This window comes from Clavelina lepadiformis, chromosome 8 (genome assembly GCF_947623445.1).
Source record: "Clavelina lepadiformis chromosome 8, kaClaLepa1.1, whole genome shotgun sequence".
NCBI lineage: Eukaryota > Metazoa > Chordata > Ascidiacea > Aplousobranchia > Clavelinidae > Clavelina > Clavelina lepadiformis.
Genome location: NC_135247.1, coordinates 15,330,150 through 15,344,897, shown reverse-complemented (window position 1 = coordinate 15,344,897; position 14,748 = coordinate 15,330,150). Strand labels below are relative to the sequence as shown.

General features: G+C 35.7%; 2 protein-coding genes across 4 annotated transcripts; one reads left to right on the top strand and one right to left on the bottom strand.

The window, feature by feature from the left end:
- The first annotated feature begins 1,209 nt into the window (after positions 1-1,209).
- LOC143468805 (uncharacterized) lies at positions 1,210-2,393 on the top strand. The gene is made up of 4 exons (XM_076966207.1): positions 1,210-1,367; positions 1,448-1,595; positions 1,749-1,933; positions 2,074-2,393. Exons 1-4 carry the CDS (start codon positions 1,261-1,263, stop codon positions 2,288-2,290), a joined length of 657 nt encoding a protein of 218 aa, XP_076822322.1. The 5' UTR covers positions 1,210-1,260; the 3' UTR covers positions 2,291-2,393.
- A 34-nt stretch (positions 2,394-2,427) lies between these two features.
- Positions 2,428-11,134, bottom strand: LOC143468803 (ATP-dependent 6-phosphofructokinase, muscle type-like). 3 transcript variants are annotated; one of them, XM_076966205.1, is made up of 20 exons: positions 10,906-11,134; positions 10,713-10,786; positions 10,510-10,587; positions 9,121-9,232; positions 8,738-8,871; positions 8,379-8,642; positions 8,040-8,181; positions 7,416-7,588; positions 7,251-7,315; positions 6,779-6,866; positions 6,561-6,596; positions 5,208-5,354; positions 4,897-4,967; positions 4,717-4,807; positions 4,363-4,515; positions 3,552-3,716; positions 3,215-3,388; positions 3,025-3,124; positions 2,766-2,871; positions 2,428-2,685 (listed from the first exon to the last, which is right to left on the bottom strand). In XM_076966205.1, exons 1-20 carry the CDS (start codon positions 11,003-11,005, stop codon positions 2,577-2,579), a joined length of 2,382 nt encoding a protein of 793 aa, XP_076822320.1. In that variant the 5' UTR covers positions 11,006-11,134; the 3' UTR covers positions 2,428-2,576. The 3 variants fall into 3 exon arrangements, with proteins under 3 accessions (XP_076822320.1, XP_076822319.1, XP_076822321.1); XM_076966204.1 differs by lacking the exon at positions 4,363-4,515 and adding an exon at positions 3,963-4,115; XM_076966206.1 differs by lacking the exons at positions 4,363-4,515; positions 6,561-6,596 and adding an exon at positions 3,963-4,115.
- Between the last annotated feature and the right edge of the window lie 3,614 nt (positions 11,135-14,748).

Sequence of the window (14,748 nt, the reverse complement as noted above, 5' to 3'; positions counted from 1 at the left end):
TAGATTGAAAACGTTGTGGTATTATGGTAAAGTTAAATTAATAATTTATAATTTCTTACATTAACAATAACGTAAGCAAGATACTGTGCTGAAATATTTAAGTCAGTAGGTGAAAACGTAAAATATTATCTTGCTATAATATTTACTATGGTGTCACTATTATGGACTTGTAATGAAATGATTGTTTGTCGGTCCTTATCCTGTAAGGGCGACCACTTCAATTACAATTTTGTTTGTTGAATTGTTTAATGTCCTCGATGGTAAATGAGTCTCAGGTCGTTGTATGCTTTTCTTAATCTTAGAATTAATTGTACACCTCGACAACTTTATTTTCTGATTATATTGAAGCTTCATTGAACGAATAAATCAAGATAGAACATTGTGACAGCAACAGCATACAGACATGTTGCGGCGTTGAACATACGACTGATAAGTGATAACTCGTAATGCACGCACAGTAACAGGGAAGCAATCGATTACGTCACGCAGTGTTATGCTTCACTGATTCGATAGATGAGAATTCTATGTCGTACACAATTTTATATAACATTAATTGATATATTTATCACAGACTTATGGTAACCACAGTATAGCAGCTAGGTATAAATGTGGAATCGCACTTTTTATCTTGGTTTGTTAGCACCTTTCACATTTTAAGCTCTATGGTTTTGCTGCCTTTTTTGTTTATTAATTTTTGTTAATTTATCTCTTGTTATATTATGCTACAGCAAGGTTAGCGTCGTATTTTTTGCTCCACACAATCAATAGTGAAAAATAAACTATACAATATTGCTCATCATTAAAGGTTTAGATATCTGTATGTTTTACTTTTATAGAAGAAAGCAAAGTGCATTATTATCAGCAGTTAGCATAGGCATAGCTTATTGCGGATGACAATTTTGCATGGGTGCAATTTTTTGGGAACCATTAGGAATACCTTAAAATGTTAGTTATTGTGCTGGTGCTGATTAACCAATGAGCTTTGTAACATGAAAACCCTGAATGGTTAAACATGTTACATCTGTAGGTTACAATCGTACATAACCTTTTAAGTGTTAACAGCCCAGATATTAATTGAGTCCCAACGTTGGGTGTGTGTAGACTGTAGACTTTGTTGAGTGTGAAACATCAATTTCTTCTGTGCAGTCGCCATGAAATAATTTTTTGGCTATTAGTACATCACCATTACCTGGAAAGTATGACTATTTTTATTTTTCTACTTTGAATTGTGCACTAGTAAGCATAAAATTAAGTATAACAATGTCATCATGGATTGATGCAAATTTTCATGAAGTGAATGAAATCCCACATCAGCTAAAATGGATGGTTGGAGGACCCCCAAAAAGATACTCCCTTCAAGGAGATGGGTACGTTTACCAGAAATTTAGTATAGTTTTGTTACATAACTCCAAGGTTTTTGACAGAGATTTCTGTTTTCTTGTTGCAGTTTTGGTGTTTTACCAAATTTTCAGACCGACTTTTGGAAAAACACATATTATGATCCTGTATTGCAAGCTTATAATGGACATGTGTTGGGAAGTGACATTATAGAGAAAATGTTCATGGCTGAAGCCCACTTTACATTCAATCCCAAGGTATTTTCCATTTGTCAGTGTTGCTATCAGAATATTTTTGTTTACGTAACAAGTTGTCAGGTTGTTAACTTGCATTTTTAGTACATGTAATCCAGCTAGTTGCATAAAAATAAACAATACAATCTTTAACTAGCAAGCTAAAAATTTTTCCAGGTAAAATTTGACCAAGCTGGTTTGTTTGTTGGTCAAGATGAGACAACTTGGTTAAAAGCAGGAGTTGAGTTTGCTGAAGGCAAAACTTGGCAAAGCGTGGTTGTGACACGTGGAGATTTTTCTGACTGGTCTAAAGCGTCCATTCCATGGCCAGAGGGCAAAGACGTTTACATAAGAGTGTATCGGTAATTGCATGTGTACTACGAAACTTACTTTGAGCCTGTTCACAAGTCATGCAAACATCAGAAGCTAGTGAATAGAGTACTAGTAGTATGCATAGAATGACCTATGAAACAGCCAACAACCAATGATTTGTTTGCTGCAGGCAAGGTCAGAGTTATGTGGTGGAAACAAGTGAAAATGGAGTTGATTATGGATTTGTACGAATTGCGCACATGCCTACCACTGGATCAGTGACAGTTGGCGCAATGACATGCCGCCCACCGGAAGATGAAGATGTCTCTGGTTCCAATGATATGGTGGTTGTATTTCATTCCTATAAATTAGCTGAAAATCTTGGCTACCACCACAACAATCAGTGACAAACCCCCAGTCATTAACGGTTCAATTAATTATTTATATTATAAGTGCTAATGCGTGTGATCATGATGAATATTAACTACATTTAAATATTGTATTGCTGTATTTCTAAAGGGTGTGCTTAATTATGCCTCAGGTGCTTAGTGCTAACTCATTCCAATATATTTTCCACAACACTGACAGTCATTTATAAAGCATTTCATGTAAATCAAATCAAGCAGAAAACAAACCAAAGAAGATTAAAACTTGTTTTATAAGAATACAGTGATAATGTGCAACACTAAGCCATCATTGGGAGACATCAGTTTCATAAACTGCTGAATCATCAGAATAATGAGCCATTATGCGGAGTAAGGGACGAATCTGCATCCACCATTGCTGTTTTGGGATACGATGCCTGTAAAAGTAAAATAACCATCCATACAGCAGGGCTGGGCCGACATATATGAATATTGAGCAGAGTAGTCTATGACTTACTTAAAGTCTGTTTCCTCTTTGAGTTCTTCAACTGGTTGGAACAACATCTGACGACGCCTCATGCCAAGAAGACAAACTGAATCATGGCCTGTACAGTTCATCTTTCCTGAGGACAAAAGATATCACTGATGACTAATACAACACAAAAAAGCATTTAATTTGCTCAAATTTTCTCGAGAACTACCTGGATCTTAACTGTGTAACCAAAAAATTTTACTCTGCTTTCAAAATAAAAGATTTCTGTAAAACACCCAATTACCGTCAACAAAATTTTTTTCTATTTGACTAATGGTCCAAAAAGCAGCCTTTGCAGCACATTTCGTTGCATAGTTCCTGTCAAAAGGAGAAGGCACTCCACCCTAGTAATTAAAACAAATGAGATTACCTAAATACAATAAGGACTCAATCTTTTAAACTAAGTTTGTTGATTGAAATTAATCTTTATTAACCTGTTGCATATGACCAAGAACGTTCATGCGGCAATCAAACACGTTCTTTCCCTCTTCCGCATAGAGTCTATAGATAAAGTCAGTGCTAAAGTTGCAGTTAGCATTCTCGTTTCGAAGCACCAATCCACGTTGGATCTTTCCCTTCATTTTGTTCCGCAAGTGATAAATGTTTCGCTGTGGTCAAACAAACAACTTTCAACACGTGCATTTACAGCAAGTAAGTTGCTAAATGATATGCTTCAGAAATGTGGAGCGTTATTTGTTGTACGTGTAGCAAGATTGTAATATGAGGCAATTATGTGATTGTTATTGCATATTACAGCGCATATACACTCACTTGCAACTCTTTGATGCTAAAGTCCTCTTCAAAGATGTAAGCGGCATCTGCTCCCGCTGCCATACCCGACATGGTTGCCAAGTAGCCACAATAACCCCCCATTGTTTCAAGAACAAAAGTTCGTCGTTTTGTGCCACTTGCCGACATTTTTATACGGTCACATGTCTGAAAATAAAATGTCTTATGTATTACTAATAACATTGCTACAGATGAAGGGAACTAGTTTTCTTTTCATGCAAGTTTATGTGATTGTTAGTGTAGTTATTTGGAAGTGGCATTTTACAAGCAACAACGTTCAACGTTTTAACTCACTTCAAACAATTCACGCAAACAAGCACAAGACACTATAATTTTATCTGTGTGTTTAACAAGGCAGCAAATACTGATAACCATTTCTCATATCAATATCACCTCGCAAACGGCATTCAAGCCAGTGTCACAACCGATGCAAATGTCAGTGCCAGGGACATTGTTTGAAATAGTGGCGGGCACAAGCACCAGTGGAAGACAAAGTTCAGGATATTTACTGCGACCTTCTTCTATTTGAATAGCACCATGATATCCCTGAATGCAACAAAAACCAGCAAAACTTTTCAATAGTCATTCAAGGTCCGAGAGCATTTGAGTGCATGAATAAAACATTCTTTCTTGCTGATGGTTCCCCTATATATACCCCACGCAGATGCGTCTACCCCTCCAATAATGTTGAAACATTGCAACCACAAAATTATCACGGGGTTTGATTAGTCATTCAGGTGCAAATGTGCATTTATAAAACTTGCCATGCGAGACCTAACCAAGTTCTTCCAACCTCAACTATCATATTAAGGGATGTATCGGCACCAATTGTGAGGTCAGACCCGGGCAGATTATTGGAGACTGTGCATGGAATGCACACAAGCGGGATCTCAAATTCTGGATATCTACAACGTTCCTTATCAAATTCTACAGCACCTTTAAGAGACTGAAAATGATACCACTGTTAATAGGAAACAGTTTTTATGAATCTGGTTTACAATCCTGTTAGGTTGTGTGTAAATTCTTATTAGCTTGTCCCAACTTAGTAGAATCAGGATCTTTCACAAAGAAAAGTTTTAAATATATAAAAATAAAGATATTTTGATACATGCTTAATATGCACTTAATTGTATCATTAAAAAGCTACCTCAAAACCTCCAATGCAAATAATCGCATGGATATCCCATTTCTTGATGACCGATGCAATCTTGTCCAAACCACATTGAGATGGAAGAGTTCTGTTGAAAAAATTCAAACTAATCATTAAACCGTTTTCTGAGCTAAACAACAACCATTTAGTCGAAAATACATTGAAATTTTCACTGACCTCTTGGTGCCTAGTTTGGAACCACCAAGTGAGACCCAGTTTGACACATTGTTCCACGTAAATTCTTCCACCTTTAAAGTTGTCAAGTTAGATTTCACTACAGGACCACTCAAATCTATTGTTATGTATACAGTACTGTGTTGATAATGTTGTTGGAAAGAGTATTCACGGTAACATTAACAAAAAATATGATAACACATTTCCATTTTTGTAACTTGAATATCATCAAAAACACATTTTATTTGTGAACATTTTACAGCAATTAAAAAGACCATGGCAACATTTCACAAAGCAAGCAAACATTCTCGCACCATGTCATTTGCAAGTCCTTCGTATCCATTATGTACTGCTAATGAGCGGTAACCATTGTAGAGGCAAGTACGCACAGCAGAACGTACAGCAGCATTCATTCCGGCAGCTGGTGCCCCAACATTCATCACTGCGACGTTGTATGGTTTCTGCATTTACAACTTGAAGTTAAATTCCTGCTACAGTGCTACAAAATATTTCCATTGCTTGGGAATTAGCACTTTGCACACTTACCATTAAGCTTACACTAATTGCATATTATTCTTTTGGTAACTTATGCTTCAATGATGTAGCAAAATTTTAGCCTGTCTACTTTGATATGAATAGTGACTGTAATAAAACATTTGGAACAGAAAAAGTTAGGAATTTCAGTGTAGTGTTTATACTATACAGACAGATAAATTACTGCCTACCCCAAACATGCAAGATTTCTATACAATTTAAGTTTGTGATGACACCGAGATTTATTTTATAATCATTTATCGATGACGGTTAATGCTTATTAGCAAGAGAATTTGCATTAAGGATTAAAAATCACTGTTGTATTGCTTCATCTCTATCATAACCACATACACCATGAAGACTCGTATTTAAAAAATTACTGTGTCTTCAATTTAAAATTTTGAACAATAATAATCAAATTCTGATTGTACCAATGGTATTAAAACCTGTGTGACTACAAGCAACTACAGCAACCACAAGAAAAATTAGATCAAGATTTCTAATTGAGGATTGCTAAACATAATGGACTTGTGTATGAAACCACAAATTAAAAAAATTATGTTGAAACTGGAAACAACTTTAAGTGTAAGTGAGACCAAGTTGGTTGAGGTACCAAGTGTCATGGAAAAATGTTCCTCATATACGAATATAAAAATGTGCATCATACGCCTGCATTGCACGTAATCACAACTGAATTATTTATAAAATATCAAGACACTTCAAGACTAATAGCATCAAATTGCAACTTGCACTGGAGAAAGGTTTACTTGTTAATTCCTTTGCGACCAAGTTATATCAAATTTAAATGGCAATAATTTTTAGTTTGGTCATATTTCTTGATTACACCGTATAGCATTAAAACACAGATTATGACAAAGACAGAGCAATAAATAACTCAAAATAAAAATGACAATAACAGGTAAATTAATCATGTGAAATAAATCACAAGTTAGTGATCTTATATCCAACCATGGGTATACATTTGTTCCAGCAATCCATGTTGGTAAAAATAAAGAGTGAAGAGTACAAAAAGCGCTTGACCTAATTGACACGTAAACAATTGGACAAATGTGTGCACTGGAAATTAAGCGACATGCGTTTATTGCAAAAGCAACATATAGCACGCTACTTACTGCAGCACACACTTCTTCATTTCCGTCATGGGTTAGCTGAAAGTATGAATGCCTTGACTGATTAAACACATTTTCATAACAACAGGTGCGCAATGCTTTCACTTTTTTATGGAATTTCTTTCTTGTTCGTTGTTTCGTTTTTACTTAATGTTAATTTAACATTAATCTGACGTGGCTAACTTTTTGGTGGTAAAACTGAAGAATAGTTGCACACTTACCTCAACTAAAACAGCTGAACTTAAGAGAGATTTTGCTTTAGACATAGCACCGAGTTTCTTGTAAATATCCAAGTTTCCTTGAAATGTTCTGCAAATAACAAAAAATACATGCTAATATAGTATGCCAATATGTTAATATTAAAAGCTGTTTTGAAATTATTTACAGGAACCATAGCAACAGGTGCAATGGTAATATGTCATATTACAGTCATGTAATATTTCAGTTACGTAATTATGTGGCAAAGTTACATTACATGTGTTATGTGATATCTTAAAAGAGCAAGTATCTGTCAAGTCTCAAGAGATAAGACTGATTGCTTACTCCAGTAACCGACCAAATGGTGTCTCAGTCATATTGCACAAGATGTCTGGACATACGTCAACTTGATACATAAGCTATGCTAGCCAATGATTATTACAGAACCAAAAGGGCAAATAGTTTGCGTATGTGTCACACACCCAAATAAGTTACCTTCCTCTTAAACTGGCTGCTTTTTCGAATTCAAGCATATCCAACGCTTTTTGGACTTCTTGGGTCTGTTAAAAGTAAATAGTTAAAAAGGCTGCATTGACCTCATCTAATACTCAATGGCAAATGAGGCAGATTTAATAATAAATTATAGATTAACTAAATTACCTTTTCTACGCATTCCATCAAAGGAACCCTCACGGCCTGGTTGCCGTCAAGTGAAACAACATACGCTGGTGTGTCAGGGGTGGCTTCCAACAGAGTTAGCACCGCCTCGGCCCCCATTCTTGTTCCGAGTATTCTATCAAAAGCACTCGGAGATCCGCCACGTTGAACGTGACCTTTCATAAAATAAAAATTTTGTTACAATATGATATGATTATCAATTATGATACAATTACAAATATGATTGCAATTTGGAAATCTGGATAGCAAAACTTATGCATTAACGCTTTGTTTTAAGCATAAAGTATAGCATGCATTTGTGTAAACTGTGCACCCTGTTAAAAGAAAAACCTTTGGCTGAAGACTTGTACTGTATTTATATTTAAATATGGTGAATACTATTTGTTAAACATGCCAGATACAAAGTGTTGCAATTGAGTCACGTGAATATCCACACTGACATAATCTAAACCACATATTCAGAATTTACATTCAAAACAAATCCAAATTTCCCAAAATATTGTAATTACAGTATTAGATATCAGCGTTGCTATTTCTTGTTTAATGGGATTATTCTGGTATAGGTGAATGTATGTGTTTTACGGGAATAGTTGTTTAAAAACTTACCTAACACAGTAATTCTTGTATCTAAATCCAGGTTTCTGCAAATCACTTCTTTAACTTGCTGGGATGTAATTGGAGTTCCGTGACAGTCAACAGCACCCTCTGATACAATGACAACATTCAACCTGTTACCCCAGAGTCGTGCCTGTAAAGGTGAAGTGATATGGCATAACCGGTAACAAAAATAATTTGCCAGGTCAACCAAAACTCAAACAAAATTGTCGAGTTAATGATTGATATTTTATGACAGATGGCATGGAAGGCTAGTGAGTACATTTAACCAGATGTAACACTTGCAACTGTAACTTAACCTGTTGCTAAAAGTATGCTCTTCCTACTTACGTTGTTCAGTTTAGAGCACATTTTCTCCTCCCATCCATCTCCTGGAGGATGTTCGGGAATAAAAATCCAGTCAGCTCCGCAGGCGAGACCTGTAACTAAGGCAAGATAACCGCAGTGTCTTCCCATGACCTCCAACACGAATGCTCTTTGATGACTGACGGCAGTGGTTGTAATTGCATCTACACATTCAATAATTCTATGAAGAGCACTGTCTGCACCGATTGTCATGTCAGTTCCGCAGAAATCGTTGTCTATTGATCCGACCTGAAGGATGATTAAGAAATTTAGGAAGAGTTAGAAAACTAAACCAAACGAACTTTTTTGTTTCCACATGCATAGCATTATAAAGGTTCGCATACCAGTCCCACAATGTTCAAATAGCTGTACTTTGCAACTTGTTCTTGTGTTATCTTATTTTGCTCAAACAACTCTTGAAGAAGACCAGACCATTCCTCACGGAACAAGTTGGCACCAGTTAAGCTTCCATCTCCACCTACATAAGCAAACACAAAATTTAAGACTGAAACCGTTTAAGGGAAAACATTATGTGAAAGAAAGTAGTACATTGTAACTTGCATCTAATGTGTTAGATTTAAATAAGACACAATTTTGCATCGTACATATACTATGTAGGCAGTCTAAACATGTTACCTTGGACTTTTTTGTGAAAAAATGTAGGTACTGGGTAGGTGATAGTAAGAAAATACAGCAAGTAAAATAAATATAGCCCATAACAACATACCTATGGCACAGATATTAGTAATTCCCCTCATGACAAGATTGTATGCAGCCTTCAATCGGCCAGCTCTTTCCCGAAAGTCCTTACATCGGGCACTTCCAATTACAGTTCCACCCTTTATCAAAATTATGCCGATTGATAAGAATTTAGTTTCACCCGTTGGTCATCATATTTGGAAAACTTAAAAGTCAGAATTCAGATTTATTGTCACAAGGGTTGTTTTTTACTCTTTTTACAATTTCCATGAATTGATCATTGGTCATTGGTCATCATGAAACACAATATTTATCAGAAAAAAAGGAAAGAAAATGAAAGTTATTAATCATACCTACCAATAACGATAGTATATATATAATATACAACTGCACAGTAATGATTGTTATGAAAAAATAATATATTTCACCATAAGTAGGTATCACCAACATGAGACAAGAATTATACTAGTTTTCGTCATATGAGGAATCTATACAATACGGCAAAAGTATAGAAAAATATTGGACTGAAATGACAAAAGCCTCCAGATGGCAGCACATCACTAAACTTAGAATAAGTAAAGGTGTCCACTGCAAAGATGCACAAATGAATGGGCAACCTTGCAGAAACAAAACTCTTAAAAAGAGGAGAAAGTAGCAATAATAACAGTTAAATGCCACATGACAGCTTCAGTTTCAACAAAATCAATACCAAATGTTCGAATTCAAGGCATAAGTATAACAAACCACAACATGAAAAACAGTTGTTAAAACTTTATACACTTCCTCTTCATTAAAGAATTTGATACCTAGTACTGAGACCTAAGGTTGACTTAATACCATTCGTCATTTGAAATGATTTGTATGAGCTGTATCGTGAGAGTGTAACGGAATACTTTAAAGGTACAAATTGCAATGTTAAGCCGAAGTCAAATTGCCTTACTATAGACCCACGTTGCATATACAAAACACTAACGAATAACTCATGAATAACTCATACCAAAGGTATTACACTGACATAACACATGGTTACACTTTTTTAGATATATACAGTAAATTTATTTTCACTAGAGAAAACAACATCCGGACCAATTTGATGTAGAATGCACTTTTACCGCAACCAAACAAACAAAGGAAGTAAGATCGGTGAATAGTTTGCTAACTCAGGAAGCAATCTCTCTAGTCATCAACAAACAAAAAGCTAGTTAGAAAATTATTGGAAAATTCAAACGTGGAAAGTAAAACAGTCAAAACAACTAACAGTTCTATAATATGTAACTGGAAAGTACAATATTGCCACACAGATGATACATGTAGTAGCTATGTAATGACATAGTTCAGGACACCAATACAGTCATGATCACAAAAAATTAGCAGCTGTAAGTACATAGTGAATGTGTTGGACCAAATAATAACTAACCATTTGTAAAATTCCAGAAACATCATCCCATGATGCTTCAACAATGTTTTCTCCACCGTTAACCATTCCTTGATAGCCCTGTGAAGTGATAATGAGTTTTGTTCTGTCATAGTATGAGTAAATTAGCACAGAATATATATTATGGCTTCCAAGTTTGTGAAAACTTGTGTAATAATTATCTGAACCACAATAAGACCACTAACCTCATGAATTAAATACACTTTTGAACCACAGGTAATGGCCATTCTTATTACAGCTCGAACTGCTGCATTCATACCTGAAAAAATGAAAGCATTGCAATCAAGCAATTGATGAATGAGCGATGAAGTTATTAAGAACATTTCAAATAACATGCTGACGTTTCTGTGTTGTTTTTTTTTGTATATACATATATACCTTGGGAGTCTCCGCCACTTGTGAAGACAGCAATTGTTTTTCCTACACCAATCAGAGGACTTGAGGTAGATTTTCTGAGCTTTCTGGTAAGAGCTGCCATTTTTATACCTATTTTTTTACACTCAGTTGTACTAAAAATTAGCACCACTTGATAATTCACAAACTTCTATCCGTCAGTCTTATTGTCCTAAGTCATTATCACAAGCTGAGAAAACAAGATGTATATTGAAGTCTAGTGCAGTTTTTAAGTGCACTACCATATCAAAGTAATAATAAGTTGTGATAACTCAGTAACAAGGATCTATGAAACAATTGCCCAGCTGAGTGGTATAATGTGGTTGTGCACTTGTGCACATTACGCAGTGTGAATTTTTAGGTCCACATACTGACATATTTTACAGATTAACATTATGATACTAAAAAATATACATTTAGTATGTTATCACTACTTTTGTACGCCAAACCCACTCTATAGCCAAGCCTTGTTGGAAAATTTCCTTTCAGTACGCTAGATAAACACTGCCAATGTGGCATTACAATTGCCAAATCCAATCTGCCAATGTGGCATTACAATTTTGCGCCAATAAATTGGTTTGTTTTAGTTATTTGCTAACTTACTGTCCCGAACAAATCCAGCTTGCTTTACAAACTTTCCAGTACTAGGGCTCTTTAGTAGCTTTCTGTTTTCACAAACAGGAAGTGACTGTTTACACCGGAAGTTGCAATAAGTCAAGCCGCTTCTTATTGAAGACCTAGCCAGGCGCTTAGTCTATTAGACAGTAATACGTAAAAAGCTGAGTTTGGTTATTTAGGGTTAAGTTGAAGTATTGTACCGGTAAGATTTATAGCAAACAGGAGGACAGCAAATACTGCATGTTTTACCATTTTAATAAGTTTTTAAACAGGCAGCTGGAAGAAATACCTTCAAACACGACAAACAGCACTTTATCTAGTAAAATAATAACAGCCTTTTTTTTCTCTAGCGTTTTGCAAATTTCAGAAATATTAAGCCCGCCCACTATAACTATAGCCTTCACAAACCTGCACTTGAACATATAGTAATTAGTGTAAGAATGCATATACTGTAGGCCTACCTGCTGTAGTAAGCTAATATCAGACCACTCACTTCAACACATAAAACATTTGCCCATGAGTAGCATTTCCTATGCTACAGGCCCAATGCAAACATTTATTATACGGTCAAGTGTAAACTCAAGAATCATACTAGGCGTCATTGTATAAATGGAGCTGTAAGGTTCCTTACCTATACATTAAAAGCGTATTTTCGCCTTTCAAAGGTTTCTTTTATTTTATCACTCTCATATCAAAATCGATTATTAATTAATCGTCATTGAAGTGTTTATTTCTCCATAACTTTTTCTGTATTATCTACCTCATAATTCCTTCCCTCCCTAACGTATTTATTAATTATGTGAATTAAAAGCAAAATTTAAAATCCGGAGAAGAAAACTGAGGTAGCTCACCAGCGAACGCTTTTAAAAATAGAGTAGACATTTCCTGTTCCTACTACATGGTATTTGTTTCAGACTACGCGTACGTGACTGCTAGCGCGTGTTGGTTAATATCTTCGAAATTCGGTGAACCACTTTCTTTTAACCCTGGCTTGGAGAAGTGAACGTCATTGGTCAAGCATGAAGGTCGTTCATATCAGCCGTTCAACACCATCTGCCAGCAATCCAAACCTGGGAAATCAATAAATTGCAGCGCAATGTTGTATATATACAGCCGCCTTGCATTATGATTGCAGCTCAGCTTCCTTGCGGCAAAATCACCACCTTGATTGCTGTATCGTATTCACATGTTACAATCAAAGAATAACCCAAACAGAGAATTTGACGTCGCTGTTTTCACCGAAAGAAAGCATTCAATTATACCTATATTTAATACAAGTGCAAATAGTTGTAGTCAGCTCATCAGCATATACTTGCGGCTTAGCGCGGTTGTTATCAAACACCATTCACTTCAACAAGCTGCACAGCTTGTAACTTTCAGCAATTTAACCATTTTTGATGAGCTCTATCCAGCGGTTTTACTCTTTGCTATACAAATACCGGATACACTCAGGGGCGTTCTAAGAATATTTTCAAATGGTACGAATTAAATTGCTTTATGCCAGTGCTGATACAATTGTATTGTGTTCTATATATCAACTTTGTGTCCAGGGGCGTACTTAGAATTGCGTTAAGGGACTCAGGGCCGGATTTAGGCGAGGGCCGAAGGGACCCAGGCGTCCCACAAATATTTTGGCCAGCTATACATTGCGCCACAAATAAGCAAAACTACACCAATGTATAACGCAAAAATATTCACCAAATTTAAAGTTTTTCATTAATTTAACCTTTAAACTTCCCAATTCTAAATTGCATTGCGTGTTTATTTCGTTTTAATAGTTTCAAACTGCACTGAAAAATGTTATTTTTTACTAATTTAACTAAAACTAATTTAACACCAGCTGCACACGATCGACGACTCATAAAAGGCTTGCTAACATTAGCGTATTTAGGGAGGAAGCCATTGGGGTGTGGCGACCGTGATAAAATATTATAACAATTAGATAAATTGGCACTTTAAAAGCGGTTTTTGTGTGTTTCTCCAGCTGGAATTAATTAAATGTTTAAACAGACGTATTTATCGTCGTTAAGCAGTTATTCAAACAAGGAATTCTAAACCGACATATTTGACGCAGATTGAAGTATTTCAAGTAGCATTGTTTTCACGGCGTAAAGTTTGAAGTGTACTTGATGAAATGTTTGGATGACGTAGATTCGTAGAATAATAGATATTACGCATATATACGTAGCAATGATAAAAATAACATGGCGTTAGCTGATTGGCTGACGTGTATGATATAAAAGGTTAAGCTTGGTTCAAATCGTCCGGGCTGCTCTGGCAGGCTGGCTAGTCTCTGCAAGGGCTTGTCCCTTCAGGACTTGCTAGTACTTCTCTCGGTTTTTAGTTTTGGATCTGTTTTACGTTTTGGCTTATTCAGTATTGAATTCAAGTGATAGTTCTATTCAAAATGTGGAATGGTGATTAATTGGTTTCATTGTGACAACTTATTCGGACAATATAACAATTAGACTTTATGAAGTTGGTGTTAATTTGAAGAAACATTATTGAGACAGTAAACGCAACAGAGTCAAAGACAATTATCTCGGAGTCAAACAGAAAGACTTGGCTTGGCCTTGGGCCAGCCTAAAAGTAATTCCTAACATACCACCATCATCCCCATAGGGGCATAGCGCCCCTATAACAAACCCATTTTGGGGAGCCATTTATTGGGTGTTTCTATGTCTTCATTTGTTTTGTTCATTGTTTTTCCCTTGCGGTTCCTCATCGGCTATGTTGCTACTGTAACTTATAATAACCACTGCAATATACTTTATAGTAAATACAATGCTATGAATGTTTCGGACAGCATTGTAATAAAAAATTACCTAAGTTAAGAACATAATTGGCTGATCGTGAAACAAGGCAGGTTGCTTGTCGTTATGGTTATCAAGCATCGAAAGAAAGTTTGTAAAAAAGGCCTATTTCCAACAAAGCAAATCGAGCGAAAGGCCTATTTCCAACAAAGCAAATCGAGCGCTACAGTTGCTGATACGGTGTTGTTCACTGTTTGATCGAATTGTAAAAGCAAAATAAGGTTATCAATGTTGTCCAAAATAGACGTTAAAAGGAATTCTATCACAATATTCAAAGTGAGCATACCGCTGTACCATTGCTACGCAATATAAACTTTGTTTATTAGAATACTTTGAATTTTGTGTAGATATTTTTGTTGAAATATAAGTGATCAAGCATTGAAACTTCGTTGATGTC